This window comes from Lissotriton helveticus, chromosome 1_1 (genome assembly GCF_964261635.1).
Source record: "Lissotriton helveticus chromosome 1_1, aLisHel1.1, whole genome shotgun sequence".
NCBI classification, from domain to species: Eukaryota; Metazoa; Chordata; class Amphibia; order Caudata; family Salamandridae; genus Lissotriton; species Lissotriton helveticus.
In genome coordinates this window covers 899,475,623-899,497,947 of record NC_136057.1, presented here as the reverse complement: position 1 = coordinate 899,497,947, position 22,325 = coordinate 899,475,623, and the positions used below count along the sequence as shown (strand labels likewise).

At 43.1% G+C, this 22,325-nt stretch overlaps 1 protein-coding gene across 2 annotated transcripts in view; it reads right to left on the bottom strand.

The window, feature by feature from the left end:
* NTN4 (netrin 4) overlaps nucleotides 1-22,325 on the bottom strand; it is a 567,299-nt gene that overhangs the window by 370,861 nt on the left and 174,113 nt on the right. For both annotated transcript variants that reach the window (XM_078675865.1, XM_078675873.1), the window contains exon 3: nucleotides 6,324-6,602. In XM_078675865.1, coding sequence (XP_078531991.1) covers nucleotides 6,324-6,602 — 279 coding nt within the window. The remainder of the gene's footprint in view (nucleotides 1-6,323; nucleotides 6,603-22,325) is intronic.

The following is a 22,325-nucleotide window of genomic DNA, read 5'->3' as shown; positions in this document are numbered from 1 at the left end:
GCGAAATCATTAAACTTCCTACCATCGTAGAGGATAAAAAACCTACAAAGGAACAATCCCATGTAGAAACTGTAGTAACTGCCATAACATTTTGGAAGGCAATACCATTACGCATCCTATGAAGGGCAATAAAATCAAACTAAGAGTCACAGGGACCTGTGATACCAAAAACATTATCTACCTGATCAAGTGCCCTTGTGGCAAAGTGTATGTTGGCCAAACGGAGCGAAAATTAAAAACAAGACTCACAGAACATAAAAGCAATATCAGAACGAAGGTAATGAAATCGGCAGTTGCCGCACATTTTGTGGAACAAAGACATCAAATAAATCAAATAAAAACCTGCATTCTTGAAATTGTGGAAAAAAAAGATGACAAAGATAACAGAATAACTCAGTTCATGCGAGAAAATCATTGGATTTTTTACCTACAGAGTTTAACCCCATATGGAATTAATGAAAGGGTTGAATACAATTGCTATCTGTAAATGAAAGACTTGTGCTGTGTCATGCTACCATTATTTACATTTATTAAGTTCGTAATCTATTTCTTTAAATGTGTTGTGTTTACATTCAGACACTCATTTTATATGTACTGAAGGCATTGTATGAATTTACGAATGAGGATTATGGTTCTCAACTTAAATAACGCTTATGTCCCATTAAATATGGGGAAGCCCGTTATGAGTCACATTTCCGGTTGATGCGTCACACGCCGCCGGTCGGGGCTGAAGCAGTACACTCCGTTTGGTAACGCGCGAACTTCATGATCATTCCGGGTAAGAATGGGAATCGCCCTAGTTTAGGCTACGCGCGTAAGCCGCTTGTTTTAGTTTGCTGAACATAATACACAGTAGATAACGATGTAGCAGCCCTTTGGGAGCCGGGTTTAACTTAAAGTGAGAGTGGGAACATCTAGCGAACAGCAGCTCACAAACAGGCTCAGTATGTACCGAGTACTAAGACGGGACTCTTCGAAATTTAAGAACTACTTTGGGATATATATGAAAGCGTGTAATGTAACATCTATTACCCTTGAGTGATACCATAGTTATAAATGCTTGTATGAAGAATTAATACTGGATATAGGAATGGTTGGACATTTAACCGTTTGAGGTCAGAGTATAACACTATTATGTAGTAGATTTGATTTAATGAGTATATTTTAGTGCGATGTAATTGAATAATGCAATAAGTTCTGATTGGTGATAGATATATTTTCATGTTGTAGATTTCCCTGATGAAGCCCGATGGGCGAAATGCATTGGAATATTCACGGATTGTTAAATTTTGCTTCTTGATCGAAAAATGAAGGAAAATATAAAACATGGTTGAAACTCAAAAGTATGAATAAAATACCTTGAAGGAAAAACCAAAAGGAAACAGTTTTTTTCGTCATTTAAACCGTTGTTAGACAAAACTTTATTGACTATCTTTAGCTGAAGTCTTCAGCATCCATTGACCTGTGCCCTGGGAGCCACTCTCGCATGACTTGCGCCAGTGCTATCCATAAGATAATAAAAACATTAAAATCTTTAGGATAACGTGACTTTTTTTTGTACATTGTATTCACATTACAATATAAATGTGTATGGAGATCCTCTCAAATGTTGAGGCCTCCTGGACTCTTCGTATCGAGCTCTACAATATACCTCGATTCTAGTTTCCTCCTATGTTTGGTTCTACTGCATCTATGACAAAATATGTCAAGCCCTTGGTATTTTTGTTATGCATAGCTTCAAAATGGCGGGCTACTGGGTATTTATATGTGTATATATAGATATATTACCCAGTGGCTGTCCCCGCTGTGTGGTTATAGTTAGGTCTGCATTTCCATTGAAAATGGCTTTTTTGGTTTTTTGGTTTGCTAAACCTTTAGTGCCATTTGATGAATCTTCACTAAAGTTTCAAAAAAAGTGCTCTTTTTTGCCTAGTTTCTTCATGGAAAGATTTTTGGGTGATCTGTCAACAGGGGCTCCCAAAATGCATAATCCCCTTGCATTTTCTACAGACTTTTTAAAAAGGGTTATTGCCGAAACTGCTGAACGTAACTACACCAAGTTTGGCAAGAAGCTAGACCTTGGCACGGTAAGTGTGCATTTTGTGATTTTATGTAAATCCATTCAGCAATTTCAGGGAAATATTCCTAAATATTTGTATATCTAGACAATTGGGTTCGAAGGACTCTCATGAGAGTCCTGCAAGCTCAATTAAAAATCAGAGCATTCTGATTGGCATATGGAGCTTTGTTTTCCCTTGAGCCTCCTGTGGGAGCGAGCGCTCTCATTGGCTGCCCGCAACATGAAGAAAAATGTTGCAGCAGCCACAACTGGTCTTGGAGCCAGAGTCCGCTGTCACAAAATTGTTTTTAAAGCAAGACATAAGGGGGGCAGGGTAGGGATGCCCTGCCCCCGTAGCCTTTGTGGGGTGGTCCCAGAGGGACCCAACCTTGGGCGAAAATAAAAAATGAATTCTTTTTTTGCCCCATGATTCCACTGAACCATGGGGTAAAAAACCCAAAATGGCGGCCCTCATAAAAAAATTAAAATGACCCCGCGGTGGGCCAGGGTCTGGGGGGATCAACATTTAATTAATTATTTGAGGAGGGGGTGTGTCTGGGGACCCTCCCAAGGTTGATATTGGCCTGCCTTTTTTATCAAAGGGGAGGGAGGCGCGTACCCCCAAGTCTCTATGGGCTCTGGGGACCCCATCACCGGAGCTGAAACATAAGAGTACAGGGACAGGAGGGTGTGGTCCCTCTCCCTGAGCCTGCAAAGGCACCCTTAGCCAAAACATTATTATAAAAGTCTCTTAAGGCTCTAGGGAACCGATCCCCCGAGGCAGGCTCTACTGTACTGTCCCGGGAGAGCCACTCGGAAAACGGTGGTGACAGCACTTGTGCTGTCCCGCCTTGATTACTGCAATAGTCTCTTCCGCCAAGCCCAGCAGGGGCTGCTCAACAAACTACAGATGCTGCAAAATGCGGCTGCTCGACTAATTACTGGCCTGCCTAAGTTTGCACCGGTGGCACATGAATTGAGAAAATTGCACTGGCTCCCGGTACGCAAGCGGATAATGTTTAAATCATTGTGTATGGTATACAAGGCAGTGAATGGACTGGGTCCATCCTCTCTTCAACAGCACTTTCAACTGTACACGCCAGCCAGACAGTTAAGGTCGGCCAACCAAGGGCTAGTTAAGACTTCTCGGATCAGGAAAGCACGGTGGGGAGGCCGTAGTTTCATCTCAGGAGCCTCCACCGTTTGGAATACACTGCCTCTGGCCTTGAAACAAAGTACTAATCTGATGGCCTTTAGGAAAAATATTAAAACCTGGCTCTTTGGCCTTTAGAAACCGATGTACATCTTAGGGGAGATATCATATCATTTCAGCGCCAGGACATTGTGCGGTAACAGCGCGCTTTACCAATGGTATAAAACAAAACAAACTCCTGAGACACCATTTCCCTACCCACGAGAGTGCAGGCAGGAAAAACCTGTCTGCTCCCATTAGCTGACATACTGTCTTGTGAGTGCCTCGGGTGGGCACTGGGGAACACACCTAAGTCCCTGAGGGTTAGGATAGGGAAAGAGCACAGCTAATAACCCCGCATTTTACATCACTCATGACATGTTCTATAACATACTTGATAATATAACTGCCTCATCTGAAATGGCTTCATTGATGACAACACTGTGCATGGCGGGGACGAGAGTTATAGTTACTTTGCGGCACAAGATACTGTTACTAGACATAACTATAACTAGTGAATTTCAGAATTTATTTTAGTTTAAAACAACACGCTGTCACTGAAATTTTCACCTAACTGTAAAGTTACTTTAGCCTTTGTTTTTTTTTAGTGAATATGTATAATATGTTATAAAAGAGTGCCCACAGGATGCTCTTCTGAACTGTTTATATGTGAGTAAAGGAATGTGCCTCCCTGCAGACAATTTAAACAAAATGTCCCCCAGATAGGGTATAAACTCATTATTATGCATGTGGCATCATTAGTGACATCATACACACGTATGGATGTGCATGAGATGGATTACCTAGCCTCTCCCACGTCTAGCCAAGGATCAAGCTAGTGGCCAGGGCAGCAGGAGGGGTTTACGAAAGCTATTATTGACCCTATTTCCTCCCTAGCCACACCCACCAGCTCAATCAACTTTGTTTCCTGTTGTTGGGCGGGAGGTGGGAGAAAAGGTGGAAGAATTTGTAATTCCTAAAAATATAGGCTTTGGTATTTTCTTACAGAGCCCCGGGTGATACCTGTGACAAAAACACAAGTAGTTTAAATCTGCATTTTGCATGCAGTTGCTTTTCAAGTTTCCAAAATGCACTGCATCCAGTATATTGCCTGTGGACCCCATGAACCCATTCAATTCTGGTACCCTCACACTCAGGGGTTACAGAACAAAGTTAGTCAACAAGCTTCTGCAGTGATATGTGTCAGTGCGATGGGGCAGGAGGGGATTTGAAAAGACAATTGTTAAAAATCTGAAAAGTGTTGTGTTCATCAGGCTGTAGCCAGTGAGGGCAAGGTAGGCCTGGCCTGCACAAAAAGATTCTTTAAGCCATACAGAATTAGAAAATATTTAGTTTGTATACTTTATATGTAGCCATGAGATTGATATCTGTGTTCAAATGGCCTCTGCACTATAAACTGTAATTCTGCCACATTTTTGTGATTTTAACTAATATTTTGTAATTGTGCAGACTACGTTTCCTATGAAAACCTAAACAAATTGGGTATAGCCCGTCTTCAGTTAATCAGGACAACATTTCCCTCATTAACATTCTCGGATTTATGCTTGCCCGTTTGAGAAATGCTATAACAGACTGAGTGCTCATTAATGTATTTAGCGGCGGAGAGTTTTGGCTCAAACTCCTCCAGACCCTGCACGTAAGCAATCTTTTTTTCTGCATGACACTAAGCACTTTTGTTTCCACCGTCTTTACTTCTGCGAATCTGGCCCTTTGGGAGCGCTTTTTTTGCATTTGGGATTCATCATCCCAAATGCAAAAATCGCAGATTTTGAAATCGCTAAATTGCGAGGAATTGCATTTAAGGAATCTCTATTTGAGATTCCTTAAATGCAATTCATGAACCATTTTAGAATTGCGAATTCGCAATTTTCGCCGCTATTTTCCGCGAAGTCTGACTTCGTGGTAAATAGCGAAAACTTAGAAAAAGGAACTTTAGTGCATTTTTCTATGTTGGATGTTACACACACACATGTCCTTTGGACATGTGTGTGCGCAACACCAGTGTAAATCACCATTTCAGGGGTGCTACAGGGTGTCCATTGGACACCCTGGCACCCTTAAAATCGCTTCCTTATTTGCGATTCGCTAATTGCTAATCCCAAATAAGGATTGACTCCCCATTCATTCCTATGGGCCTTTGGCCGGTTCACGGACGCGACCGCTATACAGAATAAACTTCACAGCATTCTGAACATCCCCGGATGAAGGCAGCATATCTGCCGAAATGCATTGGGATTATTAAGAATCATTACAAGTTTATGGATATGATGATCTTCGAATTAACCTCGATGAACATATATTTGTTTTTGTGAATTACAACAAACACTACCATGAATTAAAATTTCATCGAAACTGATCTTTTTTCAAATTTGTTGGATATATGAACTAGAAACCTTATACTTAAGGACATAGTGATGCCCGAGGGACATATCCCATATTCCATGGGAATGCTACAATAGTGCATTTCTACACTCGTGCTCAGAGAGTGATACCTGGGAGCATCCAACAAACTTTTGATTTTTGTTGTTAACAAGGTTGTGCGCTTTGAAATACTTTAGAGTCATTAAACATTCACCATTTGTACTATCTGCTGCGAGGCCTTGAGAAGGTTTTACTTTAGAATGCAGGGTTCTAGCTGTTGGAAACAAGTCTTATTGTCAGACACAAGCAACACCTGTGCGCAAATCATTCACCTATATTACAAATGTGGCAAATCAAACACCAAGAAAGTATGCATTGTACATAATAACACACTCGTTCTTTTTGTTAATTGCAATACAGCTGTAACTGAAACTGCCACTCACAGTTTAAAGTTTTCAGTTTACTACACACAGTGCAATATAATGCAGCCCCTTAAGACTTTTTCATGCAAGTTATGAGAAATTCTGTTCCAAGGTCAAGTAAAACTGTTCTTCGCTTTACACATGACAAATTAAATAAAATACCACTCCCTTAGGAGTGGAGTACCCTTTGGAGTACCAAATCTAGAATGGTGGTCAAATGTATCTGGTATTTTTCCCTCCACTTCAGACACACGTACAGAATACATACCATGTGCAGAGCCCCTGTTTCGTGGACCTTCCGGAGACCATCGTACTCGACGCAGTGGTCCGCGTGACCGTTACAGAAGCAGCTCCCCTTCACGATGAAATCATAGATGGCATAGTGCGCAAAGTGCTGCGGCTTGTCCTCCAGGCGCACGTCCTGACACGGGCAGGTCTGCCGCTTCAAGAGCTGGACACGCAGGTTGGTGATCTTCAGCTGCTCCTGGGCTTCTTGGCTGTATGGGTCCTCGTAAGAGTATGGCGGAGCCATGGCCCGGTATATGACCTGCAAAGAGGGAGCCTGCCGTTAGTTCAAGACTAAAGGGGCATTGTTTGAGATATGCTTCCAGGCACAGCTGATTGTTCTGCCTCCAAACACCCCATTATTTATAGGGTTACCAGCATCAGGGCAACTGGGGTCAGTATTTTTATGAGGAATTTCTAGAGGTGGTTCATAGATTCTGCTAAACCAAGATAGTGTCTAGCATGCCACCTTCATTACCTGCTACAACCCTCTCCATACAATGACACAGTGCACACTGGTTCACAAAGTTGCTGGTGGTCACATGACTAAGCATACTCTGGTGTTACAGAGCTAACTTCATGGCCTAGTCTGGTGGCCTACATGGAAAGAAAGAACTGCACATAAATAAATAAATGGCCACTTATTAGGCATGCCGGGCAGCGAGTGCTTCAGAAATGACCTTCACTATTATATTCAGCTAGCTTGATGGTCCTTTTTGGACTGTAACCTTTTTATCTTTCTCTCATGTTCATGAAGTTCCTTCCTTCAGGATGAAATTTAAATGTTTACAATTAAATTTAAGTATCTGTGTTAAACCTTCAATTGTAAACAGTTGAAATGAGAAACAAGTTTGCACAGGCATATAGTGTTACTGATAAAACTATATTGCATACAAATGATAATGTGTGGAAATCGGTTTTTACTGACTATTTATTATTTTTGTATCCTCAAGTAAAGAGTCTCGGTTTGTTTTGGTCGTATTAAAATGTTTTGTTCCCATCACACTTCAGAGTTACCAGAAGAATGTGCTCATATTTGCTCGCCTCACTGCTCAATGTGTACAGTTCATTTACTGGCATTTACATTTGTTGTGTAGCAGGTACGTAACAATAGCCCTCGGCACTGTGCACCGGTAGCGGGCCCCAGCCTGAGAGTTCCCAACTGGTTCTTGAGCTTGGGGGACCCCCTCCATGTACTTTGCAGGGATCCCCTCTCGTTTTATTACAAAAAAACGATATCCTACCACCTTTCCTTTCACACACACTGTACCAACAAGATTGTCACATAACTGTTTACTTTCTATGACAGCAAAATATGAGTTTGTAAACACCAATCACCATGTTAAAAAAAAGCAGCAATTTGTCAGAAGACATAACCTGACATTTGACCTATGTCTTTGAAGCACAGCAAAAATTACATGATAAATGCAGAATTTAAAGGCATGAGGTATCTTTATTGTTTGGACTTTTGCCACCCACCAAAAGTCGCCTAAGGACTCACCAGCGAGTCGCGGCAGACAGTTTGGGAAACACTGATCATAAATGAAAATGAAACCACGAATAGGCCCACTTAGACTAACTTAAGCATGTCAATTATATGCAAACATCTCAGCTGCGTCTCATTAATAATGGCAGTTTGAAACATAGAAATATTTTTTTTACATTTCAATTTATCATAGTAATTACCCTATTAAACAACACCCCCGGGTGAGTGTATTTGCGCTACTGGATGGTTTTCTCGCACAGTAGTAACGTGATCAAAACAAATGACTACAGTAGCTACAAAACAGGCATTGTCTTCTAAGTTCAAAATGAATTCTCAGAGCCTCTAATGGCTCGGACACTTTTAAAGGACAACCGGGAGGTGCGGGGAGATTGGAATCTCAAGTGTTTTCTTCTTAGCTGATCAAGATGTGTTTTTCAGTACACTGTGGGAACATCAAGACCAGCTCATGAAAGGCTTGGCATGTTTAAATAATATTGTCTCTCGTTGTCTCTGGAGGAATGCCAAGAACCTGTAGCATAAAGAGCGTTCAGGGAATCGGGCCCAGTCCTAAAATAACAGCGATCAAAATCCCAACCGAAGCCCTGCAGGACCCATGCCTGGAAGGCTCTGAGGTTACTAGAAATGCTACAAGCAAAGGTTCCCAAAACAATGAAGTTCTTATTTCCACAATTGGGCTTAATATTGTGGATGCCGCGAAGGGCAAGGTCGAAATATAGATTACAATTAAGGTTACCAATTTTCCTCATTTTACCGATTTGTACAGATAAATACAGGCAGAAAACCATCTTCCTGTATTTATTTTTAAATCTAAAAAAATACGGGACTAGGGGCCCGATGTAGGTAAATGGCATTTACCGATTCGTAAATACCGAATTTTACCGATTCGGTATTTACAAATCGGTAAATGCAATGTAGGTATATTTACCGAATTTTTTACCGAATCTGTAACATTCGGTAATTACCGAATCGGTATTTACCAATTCGGTAATTGCCATTGATTCCTATGGGCCATGAGGCCCATAGGAATCAATGTCAATTACCGAATCAGTAAATACCGATTCGGTTAAATTACCGAATTTACAAGGGGGACAGGGTGTCACTTTGACACCCTGTTGCACCCTGATTCAGGCTTGTGTGCCATGTGACACACATACATGCCCTTAGGTGTACATGCACAGATGTTCATGTACACAGAAATTCGTTATTTACCATGCCAGAGTATTACATGGTAAATAACGAATTCTTAGGGGCCTGTGGCACTGTTTCCAGTGCCACCTACATATAGATTTACCCATTCAGTAAATATACCGATTCGGTATTTTACAGAATCGGTAAATTTACTGAATCAGTAAATTTATCGATTCTGTAAAATATAGGCCCCCTACATCTCAATCACCAAATACCGGTCGGTAACGGCCGTTACCGACTGGTATTTGGTGACCTACATCTGGCCCTCAGTCTTCTTTTCGGTTATCTTTGATGATGCCACTCATGACTGATAAGCAATAGCAGAAAATACTAACACACAAGGGTTTAAAGAAAGAGAAGCATTTTTCTAATGAAGCTTTAAACAGTTGCAGTTGTGCATTTACTAACATTTTAAAGTCATGTTAGTGAATTGCATATGAAGGATGCATCATAATTTGCTTCTTATAACATTAAAACGCATGAAATGTCCAATTACAAGTGTACCTTGATCAGTTATATAATATTGAAACTATAATAGTTTCGGATCAATCATGTGACAAAACACAAAATAAATACTGATGAATACAGATAAAAAGAGCACAAAATAAATATGGATAATTAGAGATGGAAATGTCTAAGAAATATCTAAAAAGATTTTCCTGTTTTATCTTCTAGTTCTGTGCCTCACGCTAGACATCTGTTAATTGTCAAGCAGTATTGGTTGAGTCTAACTCCTTTGATTTTTGTTGCGATCAAATCCATAAGTAGCATCTATGAGTCTGAAGGATGTATAGCACTTTTCAAGAGTTCTCAACCCTTCCGGTCAAATCCAATCAAGGTCTGAATATTCTCCCACACCAATCAGAGTGACAAAATATATGTTGGCAGGCACTGGAAAGAAGGCAGGTTAAGGGAGGAAAGAGTCAGCCAAGGGGGAACAGCTTTGAGTAAAATAAAAAGTAGAGAGGGCTGTGCAACCTATGTGTGTGTATTTTTTTTGGTCGAGATGAAGAGCTGTGTCACAAACAAGTTATTTTCCTGTAGACGGGATGCAAAACAGATCTATCTGTGCGTTCCCTTTTTAGCAAAATTATCACGTTTGCAGTGCATTCTAACTCTGTCAGATACATTTTAAGGCATTGTCAAAGTGGGCAATTACACAGGCCATCCACCTCTCAAGGGGTGTCCTGGGAAAGTTAACTTTAAATCTCTGTCTATTCTATTTCTCCCTCTAAACCTGTCTCTCTTTCTGCCTACATGCATCTCCGTCTCTCTCTCTCAAGCCAGTGTCATCTTAAGTATATTTGGGGTCCCGGGCAAGGCATATTTCACCAGTTTTTGTCACTCTATGAAAATTTCACACATTACTTTTAGCATCAATCATGCCGGGTAAAAACAGCAGGAAATGTGTAATAAAGAGTACATTTGTTCCTTGCAAGGGCCTGCAAAACATGCTTTGCCTGGGACCTTTAAGATCCTTAATATGACTGTGATCTCTGTAACATTGTAAATTGGACCCTGAGATGCAGACAGCACAGCTTAGAAACACGACGCTTATGAGCGTTTCTGAGCTGTGCTGTCTGCAGCGCATATTCTATGCCGCAGTGTTACCCCAGCTTAGCAAACAGGAACCATTCCCTCCCTCCATGAATGCCATAAAGATGTTGTGCATTGGCTAAACCACAGCAGAGGAGATTTGATAATAGATTATAGTGCCAAGGGTGTTTGGTATGTGGGTGAGAGCTTTCTTGGTGGGGTGTATTCTAGAAAGTCTGTCTTGTAGGGGTTTTATTGGGTTGTGGATGGAGAGGTGTGACAGTCAATCAAAAGATATCTCTTGATAGTTTCTGAGATGAAGGGAAGGTTGAGGATGTGACATTACTTTGAGACAAATGAAAAACTGACTCTAGTATTTTTAAGGTGGGCGGAGTCCTTGAAACATGGGGAGCAGGTGAAGTGAATTGTGACTAGTTGAAAGGCTGACATATATGCTGGTGTGTAAGCAAGAGAAGGGGCATATTGATTTATGGCTGAATATTGGGTGGTGCAGGAAAGATATGTAATGGGGCGAGTGTGTTAGAGAGTTAGGGGGAAGGGTAGAGGAGTAAAGGTGCAGGTATGTGGTCATGATGTATGAGGAGGTGGAAACGTACGAAAATGATTGCAAAATGGGTGACCATGAATGTAGATTGTCCAAGATGGGCATTTGGACCAAGGAGCATTGTGCGGTAATTAGGTGACAAGGCCGGGAATAGAGAGAGGAGATCAGTCTTTACAATTATGAAAACTTCACAAAGTCAGGTATTTAGGTGAGTATGTTGGATGATGGATATATTTTGTCAGTTTCAAAATTAAAGATCCAAGTTGATTTTTAAGGCAGCAGAAGGGAGATGATTCTGGTGTGAGAGTGGGTAGCTGATGGTGCTTAGTTGCCTTCTAGGTAAAAGGCACTGGAAGCTAAGTGGACTGCATTGTTAAATCAGTCAAATAAGCCGTCAAGCTTAGTTCAGATTGACGAGACAGTGTCTGGCAGATCTGAAAGAAGTCATGTCTATGTCTGTTTCATATTAATTATGAAAAAACGTACAATACCAGCTTGTTCAATCATCTTACACTGAATGGGTCTGATATTTGTGAGATCCCATTTGACACGAGTGGTGAAGACATGCCTGGGTCACAGACAGTGGGACGCAGCCACCAGGAGAGAGGATAAATATAGGTAAAAGGGCACACACCGCATCACATCATACATGACACCTCACTGCAGAACACTGCAACCAGTCAATCATGCCTGGATATAGCATACCAAATTACACAGTACAATATATTGCGCATGGGCACGCAATATCAAACGGCATGACAGGCTTCCATTTCATACATCGTAACATCAAGGGGTCCATTATGATTGCCCGCACTGAATTCTCCCCCCCGCCACATTACCATGGCGGGGGGGAGCCCGGCGGACGGAAAGACCATCCGCCGGTTTTTTGCCCGGTCGAAGAGTCAACCGGGCGGAAAAGCTGCTAACACGGTGGCGGTGTCTGGGAGACACAGCCATCCATTTTAGCATAATGGCGGGGACATGCCTTTCAGCACCGCCCTCTGCAATGCTAAACATGCGGGATGCGCCTGCCACTGTGGTGGGTGCATCCTAATGTCCCACCAGGACCCCCACCCTTATGGCGAGCAGTCCCTTTATTGCGTCGGGATGGCGGGCTGACAAAGTCCGCCCACCATCCTTAGTGCCCTCAAGTGTTAACCTTCCACTTTTGACCACATCAAACCACACAGATCCTTACAAAACCTCACCTGCTCATCCTAAAGAAGTAATGCACTTTTTCTTTAGTACTGTAGGCCGATGAGCTGAGAGCATGTAGACGTAGACTTGATCAATTGAGCTGTGAACGGAGCAAGGGGGCGAGTACAGCAGGCCATAGAGGGAGAGGGACGCTGCCACAACCCACTGCTGCCGTCACCACAAGCTACAAACAGCCACTGCTAGCAACAACAAGCACCCACCACGGCAAGCCATAAGCTGCAATGGGCAAATCATCAAGGGAAGTCGGTGAGCTGGTGGGGCAGGAGCTGCAAAATGAGAAAATGAGAAGAAGCAGTGGCACCGAAACTGTGAGAGCCTTGTGCCACACACTGTGACCAAGATAAATGTGAAAGGCCCATTTTGGTCTCTACTTGACAGCATGGCTGCTTGATTCCCGACTGCCTAATAACCTATCTTGAGCCCTGTGTCCACTCCTATATCTCCTTCTTCCCTGCTGTTGTGGTGCTGTAGGTAGTGGAGTCCAGGAGAGGTGTGTGCTAGATAAATCCCTCTAGAGGGTCAAGTGCTGTGGTGCAGATTGCGCCCCCAGTGCCCCCCGTCAACCCCGTCCACAAGCAGCATTACCATCAGCATGTTCCGCTGTAGTAACATTTTCAAAGATTTCGCCTTTGACCTGGGGGCCTCGTGGTGAGACCTCAGGGACCTGGAGTTCACCTTAACAGTGAATTGGGCCCTGGCACAGGCAGTGACCCAAGGCATATAGGACAACGACAAGGACAGGGAGGAATACGAGTGAAACCACTATACTACAGAGATTTAAGCCGATATCACCTGGTAATAGTAATCTGTTGAGGGAGTCTCAGAGGGCAAATAGGGTTCTAAGGTGTCTGAAGCTAACCACGCAAGATAATTAACAGACAATGTGGAAGGAGTCACTACACATGCACCTATGGTAAAAAATTCCTTATCGGTGTCTGCAATTGAAAAGGCACCAAGAAAAGCATACAAAGGGAATTGGTCAATCATTGCATCACCAGGTTGTCCCTTCATTCACCTGACAACTGAGTCCTCCAGCCAGATCAGTGGGTGGTTTCGTCAGAGAAAAGCGAGCCGCAAAAGCTGCTACTGGCATAAATCTCAGACCCACTCCAAGTGTGCGTGAATATGCACTAACTCATTTTTTACCACCCTAGCCCTCAGCGAATACAATCACTGTAAGTAACAGTTACTAACCAGCAGCCAGTTAAGGCATGTATACTTTGTCCCCAGAACTGCCTACAGAAAAAGTGTCAGAGTAATCCCTGCACTAATATCCAAGGTGCAGCAAGAGATTTTACGGTGAGCAAGTGTATTCCAGAGTTAACCACAGGACCAGGTGGAATGTGCCCCATGGCCTCCGGCAAAAACAGCACCCATTTGCATTGCAAACAGGATCCAACTCTTTGTATGAACCTTTGCAACAGCGGAGACAGTCAGTCTTCTAGCCTGGAAGAATGTATAGGGGCCAAGAATCAAATACAAATTGCTGCAGCAGTACACAGGGAACAGGATGAAGGGTCCAAGAGTAGCCTTTTGCCAGCAGACTTAGCATTTCCGGCCCACCAGACACAACTGAAAGGTCTAGTCAGTGCTTGTCAAGTCTTACTACACCCACTACCAGATTGGTTAGCAATGCCTCCAGGGGAGAGGCCGGCAATATTCCGAATTGCATGAGTAGGTCCTTGGCCTGGTGGATACCTATCATGGTCTGTATTGGTCAAACAACAAGTTTGACCAATACAACAAGTAAAGAAGGCATCTCCTGTCAGAATCTCCATTGGCACGACCGATCCCTGCCATTATGTGCATTATATGCAGCACGTTGGATGTTATGGAGAGTAACCCAGCAGATCACAGTCTGAAGCTAACAGACCAAACCAAAATTCTTTGTGAAATGTCATCAAATAGCACAACTATTGACTCACCAATGTATGTTATATAAAGTGCAGTAAATGAATCACTTAAATGCAACAATTTCTCAAGTGAGAAAAGGAACTGTTCATTCAGAGATTGCCACAAAGCCTGAAAAGGTTACAGAAGTTATTAACTCTATATTAGTTGATTGCAGGTGCAAACTCGAAGCCAAATAGCTCTAGCACGATTACCCGATCAATCACCCTGTGCATCTGATGTTCAAATTTCGATGCTGGCACTCCAAGGTACTATAGACAAAAACAAAATAACACGATTCATCCGCTAATTGCAAAACATCTAAAACCTGAAGTTGCTCTCCAAACCCAAAGAGATCCCACAAACAACTATTGTAGAAAATCTTCAAAAAGCCTCACAGAAAGAATCATAGGAAGAATCAATTGAAATTATCTAGAACCCCAAGCGTAGGGCACCGGTCACTAGCTGAGGACCTGACATCCAAGCCAGGAGGGCATCACACAAACATGTGTGATGGAAAAGTCTAGGGAACTAACTGATGAGGTTATAGTCATGGAATAAACTGCCACTAGAAATCCAAAACTTGAAGTGGGTTGTATCCTGTCAGAATCAACACACCAGCAGAGATTTCCTATCGACCTAAGATTTTGGAGCTGGTTATGCCACTTACAAAACCCTCAATAATGTCATCAACATCCCAATCCAACAAGAACTGAACAACATGCGCAGAAACAAGGCACCTAGTTTCTAGATACTTTTAAATTGCTTTTCGCCTGCTTTTAATTGTTTGTAGCTCAGCCTCTTTAACCTTCCGATAGCGGTTCTTTCATTTTATATTTGTTACGCGCTAGGCCTGTGTAACCACTCTGTAACCACTATTATTTACACACTTGCACATTTAGGAAAACTGCTTAATATATTTGCTCTTACCTATGATTACATGATTTGGAATCTCACCACGGTTATCAGCTTACCTTTCGCCCTGCACCTCGGTCCACCACGGGTTCACCCGCTTGCTGTGGAGGGTGCTGGTGGCATTGAGGTTTCCCTTTCCAGCCTAAGACGGGGGCTGAGCCTGCCGGTTAGCGTTCCAGTGCCCGCTACCTACTTAAGCCGCATGTCATTTCTGACGTGCAGCGGACGTGTCGCTGGCGCGCCGAAGGCATGGCAAAGGCAAGCCCATCTGCGCCCATCCGCGACTGTACTCTGCATCCTTTTGTCTCCAAAGAGAAACCCTAGAGTTGTGGGGTGCCTCAGGGATTTACTCTGAGCCCCCTATTTTTTAATGTCTACCTTTTCCCCCCTGGTGGCACTTGTAGAATCCTGTGGGGTGAGAGTGATCTCTTACGTCAACGACACCCAATGGGTATTTTCTTATGAAGATCACTCCAAGACGGCATTCGCAAATTTTCGACACTGCCTGAGCAACATCTCTTCATGGATGTCTTTGAATACTCTCAAGCTCAAATCAGACAAAACCGAGGTTCTCTTTTTTAACCAAATTAGACCCCCTTCCCGGTCGCTATGGTGGGCATCAGTGCTTAAAGCTCCTCCCATCCCTGTGAACTTGGCCAGGAACTTTGGGTTCCGGTTCGATAATGAGCTGTCCTGTAAATCCCACATCAGTCAGGTGTCCTCTTCCCATATGCTCCATCAAATTCACCATCTTCTCCCCATGGAGTCCCGCCGGACTGCCATTCATGCCTTGATTAGCTTTCATCTTGACTACACAAATAGTCTCTATCTCGGGGCACCAGCCAATTTGATCTGACGCTTACAGACCATTCAGAACCCGGCGGCCAGACTGATATGTAAAATTTCTCATCGTCACTCGATCTCCCCCCACTTCTGGAAACTCCACTGGCTTCCCATGCTCAAACGTATTCAATATAAGGCTCTCGTTCTGGCTTTTAGGGCTTTCCAAGGATGTGGCCCTGACTACCTTAGAGCCCGACTCAAGCACTCGCAACACAGTTGTACCCTTCGAGCTAATTACCTTCACCTCCTGGCGACCGCCCGCTTTCATCATTCTAGAATGGGTGGCAGAGCCTTTGCAGTGATCACTGCCAAACTTTGGAACAGCCTGCCACTCTCCCTTCATACTGCTGAGTCAGAAACCATTTTTCAATGTATCCTAAAGACTTGGTTGTTTTCCAGCACCTAGACCCCCCCTGGTTCCCACTTCTGCAGTCTGTTATAGCGCTGGGACACCCCCATCGAAAGTAGCTGTGTGCTCTATAAACTTCTAAATAAATAAACAACAATGTATCTGATGAAAGAGGATGTGAGGTTTTATCAATAAGTAGTAGTAAGGACTAGGCATATCGGGCTCTGGATATCCCAATGGTCTTTACCAATTCAAACTTGGAATTAGTATTTACACCTTATTACTACTCTTCCTATATAAGGAGTCGCATGGCTGTATGACACTCAATATTGCTTGATCTCTCACAGCACTAGTACTTGCACTATATTAGCACAATTATTGTTAGGTTGAGTTCCCATTTCCCATGAGTTTTAACTGATAAAGTATCAATCACGAGCTGTCTTTATTTATGGTTAGCAGGTTAGGCTGGTCACTTTTTGGAAAGGACATTTTTATGCAGCTGTGACTATCATTAGCATTTTATAATCAGGTTGTACATTAGGAACCTGGTTCTTGCTTTTAAATAATGATCAGATTTGTGAGGGTGCAGGTTTCTGAATCTTCCTTTGTGTAAGAGGATGTAACTATTTTTACATGCTGCTTTAGCATTTTTTTTATGTGATATATATTGTATATCACATAAAAAAAATGCTAAAGCAGCATGTAAAAATAGTTACATCCTCATACACAAATATACTGTATGACCTACCTAGTTGAGTTGAGTCCTTTACTACATATTTTATATAGGACATCTCAAGAGTTTACAAAATGAATACTATAAATGCCTAGGCTTTGGCAATATTTGTATGATGAGTCAAGCTGTAACTGTTATTGTATTCGAATCAATGCATCAGAAGAAGTTTGTAACAAATCTTGGCACATCATAGCCACGCCATACTACACACCCTTCTATAGCTCACAATACGTCATCTAATTTCACAGCACTACAAGCTCACACAGTCACACTTTAACACACCTTGCAGCAATTTATCATACCTTCGACATCATAGCGTGCAACAATATAAATCAACTCTACATACCACACTGCTACACACAAGTTTGTGCCACAACACAGCTAAAAACCAATACTCCACCATTAAATACTGTGTAGTGTATTTGATATTATGCATGCTAGGCCAGTTGCGGTTCTGGGTGGATTCTAAGCAGGAATTACGTAATCTACTGGGAGGTTTTACGGGGTGGTTATGAAAGTTATGACACAATGGGAACGGAGCGTGATCGTATGTTGAAGAATAAAGATGCCTGTTACAGAGCTCTGTGTGTGTCATATTCATTTGCATGCTGGAGAAGACGCTACAACTGTTGACGAGTACATGCCCTGAAGAAATAAGGCTGCTCTATCTGAGATTTGCATAGGTACAGCAAACTGCCTGTCCGTGCCACGTGCGCCCCAAATCTATGCAAAGTAGTCTGCAGTTGAGGATTGTGGAGTCAAAGCCCCACTCCAGCCCATACACAACAATCAAGGAAGTTGAAGGCCTGTAGAAGAGAACGTTCAAAAAGCCCACCAGAACCCTCTAGTAAGGCTAAAAAAAAGAGACACTGTGCATCACCATAACACAAGGTCATCATCCATACAAAGCAAATGCTAAAGGCAATAACAACCAGGTATGAATCGGATGTGATGACCCAGGCTCAGGTGCGAGACCGATGCCTGCAGCAGTTGCAGGTGGCATCCTGTGCAATGAACACTGCCTGAATAGCATATAGTCTCACTGGCAGTAGAAGGGAGCACAAATATAATGCTGTTGAATTCCTGAAGCCACCACCATCGTTTGACACAGCAAAGAAATAGAATAGCAATGCCAGGTGGACTGCATGGATCAAAATGTTAGATTATTTCATAGATGTGCAACAAGAAGTAGACCATAAGAAAATCATTAAATATTTGAAAAAGCTTGCGGTGATGGAGTGGAAGAAGAGCTAAAGAAAGTCTCATAAACTGATGCAATATAGTACCAAAAGATAAAAGAAGTGCTGGGAGCCAAATTCAATCTGATGCCGAATGTCGACTATGAAAGGTACATTTTCAACTAAGGCTGGTGAAAATATGGATGAGTTTGTTAAGAGACTTGATACACTGTAAGTTCTGTGACTTTAATGATGAAGAATCCATGAGCCTCAGAGTCATTGATGGCTGCCTTTCAGATTCCTTCAGGAGGCGCATGTTGAGAGAGACACCAAGTTTGCAGAAAACGCAATTTGCTGCAAGGGCAGATAGACAAGCAGATCAACACCCTGATGATATGTGTTAGAGCTGGGGGTCTCTAATTGGCAATGGTTATCACCTTTGCCCAAATAGGGACCCTTGTTTCTAAGTCAGGATAAGGGGATTACACTCCTTAATAACCCCTGCTCACCCCCTTGGTAGGCTTGGCACGAGCAGACAGGCTTATCTCAGAGGCAGTGTGTTAAGCATTTGTGAATATACACAGTAATACAGTGGAAACACTACAGATGGACACAACACAGGTTTTATAAAAATAAGTATTCTTTATATAGACTTAACACAAGACCACAAACGACAAAAATCCACAATACTACACTTAAGATTACTTAAAAGATGATTAGAGTCTCTTAGTTCAAGTTGTTGGTAAATGCGACAAAGTTCTCAACAAAGTACCTGGATGCGTAATGCAAAGTGAACAAAAGGCTCGCAAAAGGGTAGATGCGTCGGTTCCATGACCCGGTGGAACGGTTGCGTCCTTCCTCAATGCTTGCGCAGAGTAGGGGACTCATCGAGAGCCTTAACGGTGTGGAGGTGATGCGTAGATTCTCGGCTTGCAGGCCCGTTGCGGTGCGCAAGATGGCACCTTGATGCAAAGCGATGATCCGGTTGCGATGCGAAAAGATGGCACCCTTGATGCGGCAATGCGATGACGCCCTGGTAGCCTTGCGACAACTCTGTACTTTGGAGCCGCGACAGGCCCTGCGACACGCTTCTCCGGTGATGCGATGGCGACTCTCTCGATGGCGTCACGCTTCTCTGGTGACGCGACAGCAGGCAGCTTCGATGAACACATGCTTCCAGGGAGATGCGTCACGCTTCCAGCTCCCAGCGGCACGCAAGTGTCTGGAGTCAGAATTCCCAGCAAGGAAATTCAGGGGGAGCTGGAGGTGAAGTCTTTTGTCCCTGAGACTTCAGCAGGTTCCAAGCACAGTTCAAGCCCATGGAGAATATTCTGTAGATGAAAGTCCTTACAAAGTTCCTTCTCCTTTCCCTTGGTAATGAAGCAACCACTGCAGGCCAACCCAGCAAACAGCACACTGGCAGAGGGGCAGTACAACTCCGGCAGCTTCCTTAGTTCTTCTCCTTGGCAGAAAGGTTTCTTGTCCAGAAGTGATCTAATTTCTTGGGATCAGGGTCCCAATATTTATATCCCAAAATCCTTTGTTCTCTGAAGGCAGAGAGGCCTCTGCCTAGTCTAAACCAGTTCCTGAGCACTTTGTTTACATGACTCTCTTCTTCCTTTCACTGTGCAGGGAAGAGACATCAGCCGCCCCACAGGAAGTGGAGCCAGCACAGGGGAGGGAAGATACAGCTCTGGAGCACTCTGTTGACATGATTCCGTCTCTCCTTTCACAGTGCAGGGCAGGGACATCAGACAAGCCACAGGGGGTGGAGCCAGCATTGTAGCGTGAAGGCCCAGCCCTATTCAGGTCCCAGGTGCAACTCCTCCCTCCCATCTAGATGTAGATCTCTCTATTCACCACCGGGCTGCCCTAGCCTGCCTCCTGGAATCACCCAGCCCTGTCACCCACAACCCCAGACAAGGAATACACAACCAAGCAGAGGCAGGTTCAAACGGTTAGGCAAGCAAACACCTGCTTTCTAAAAGTGGTATTTGCAAACACAGAATATTAAAATAGACTTTACTAAAAGATGTATTTTATTATTCTGAGTTCAGGCATACAAAATTCGAATTTCTACCATGTTCCCTGAGTCAGTTAGGATTATAAGAATGTAATAATCTAACTGCCCATTCTAGCCTATGAGAACAGGTAGCCTTCAATAGTGAAAAACAAAAATGGCTGTAATTCACTATTAGAACATGCTACACACATCAGAGCATGTCCTACCTTATACTTAAAATGCACCCTGCCCTTGGGCCTACCATAGGGGTGTCTAATATGAAGCAAAGGGAAGGTTTAGGGACAGGCAAGTGGGTGCACTTGGCCAAGACGACATGGCAGTGCTAGACTGCACATAGGCCTTGCAATGGCAGGCCCGAGATACACTTTACAAGCTGCTTCTGTGGGTGGCACAACCAGTGCTGCAAGCCCACTAGCAGCATTTGATTTACAAGCCCTGGGCACACATGGTGCACTGTACTAGAGGCTGACAGATAAATCAAAATAACCCAATCATGGAATCCAATTAGTATATCAATTTAACATAGGGAGCACTTGCACTGTGGCACTAATTAGCAGTTGCACAGTGCCTAAAGCATAAATCCAGCAAAAACATATCAAAACAGAGGAGGCAATCAGTCAAAATGGAAGGGAGACTCACGCCAATGATGCAAGGTCTAACAATATGGAAACAGGAATAGCCCGTAATGAAGCAGCGCTAATCAGAGAAAGCAAGCATAAGCACAAAATAGATGCACACAAGTCGACGTCTCTGGAGAGGAAGAAAAAGTTATGCTTCTGATGTGGGTTTTTATTCCCCCATGAAGGTGTGGGAAAGAAAACCATTTCATGCCGGTCTTCAAAGTGAAAGAAAAGCCAAATGTGTCACAGCGAGGAGACGAAATGGATACCAGAAGATTCCGGAAGCATTCTCGCTATGCCCACAAGGCCAAAAGGCAACATCAGTTACAACAAGTAGAAACCAAACACAGTCAATCATCGTCAAGTTTATCAAATGAAGGCTCTTCAACGTCATTATCAAGTACTAGCGAAGAAGACGGATGTGCGTTGATGATAACAACATACAATGTAGGATTAGCTGCTTGCAAAGAAGATCAAAAGTCAAAGAAGAATCACCAAATGAAACAGCAAAATGTATTTGGATCCTGTCCTAAAATTACATTAAAGGTATGTTTGCCCCATAACCTTCATCATAGACAGTGGTGCGTCGATTAACATCATGCCAGTAGAAAAGTTCAACAGCCTATCTCCTGTGCCATGCCTTACTCCGTCAAACACAAAGGTATACATGCCGGCTGCTTCTAAACCACTGCAGAGTTAAGGGTCATTTACAGCAACCATGCAACATAAAACAACGTCAGTGCAAGCGCCAAATCCTCTACTGCATGCCTGCTTAGCTTTGCCACTGCTGCTGACATGAGACTGATATCTCCCAACTACAACATCAGTGCTTAGTATGAAATTGGGAGTCTGTTCCCATCATTGTTGTATGGCTTAGGAAGACTCAAGGGTGAAAGTGACATCATTGAAAGATCCACTGGTCCTATGACTGTGTCGCCCATAGCTGTGGTGTCTAAAGGACAGTGGAGGTGCACTATGCATTTGTTTTGATATGCGCCAGGCCAATGGAGCAATCGAGAGAGAACAACATCCTAGCGCCCACATAGCTGAACAGAGCAAAATTCTTCACCTGTCTTGACCTGAACGAAGGCTACCATCAACTCGAGCTGGAAGAAAACTGTAGGTACATTACTACTTTTTTTGACTCATGTTGGTTTGTTCAGATACAAAAGACTGAGTTTTGGAGTAGCTTTGGCTGTGGAGATATTTCAGGAAATTATTAGCCAAGTAATTCGAACTGCTACACATGCTTTCAATTACAGAGTGGACATATTGATATTTGGGACAACATGAAAGGAATGTGAGCAAAAGGAACATGAAAAGACTCTAACACGAGTGTGCCAATTATCTGTTAATGCAGGTCTCACTCTGAATGCAGCAAAGTGTGAGTTTAACAAAACCAAACTTAAATTCTTTGGGC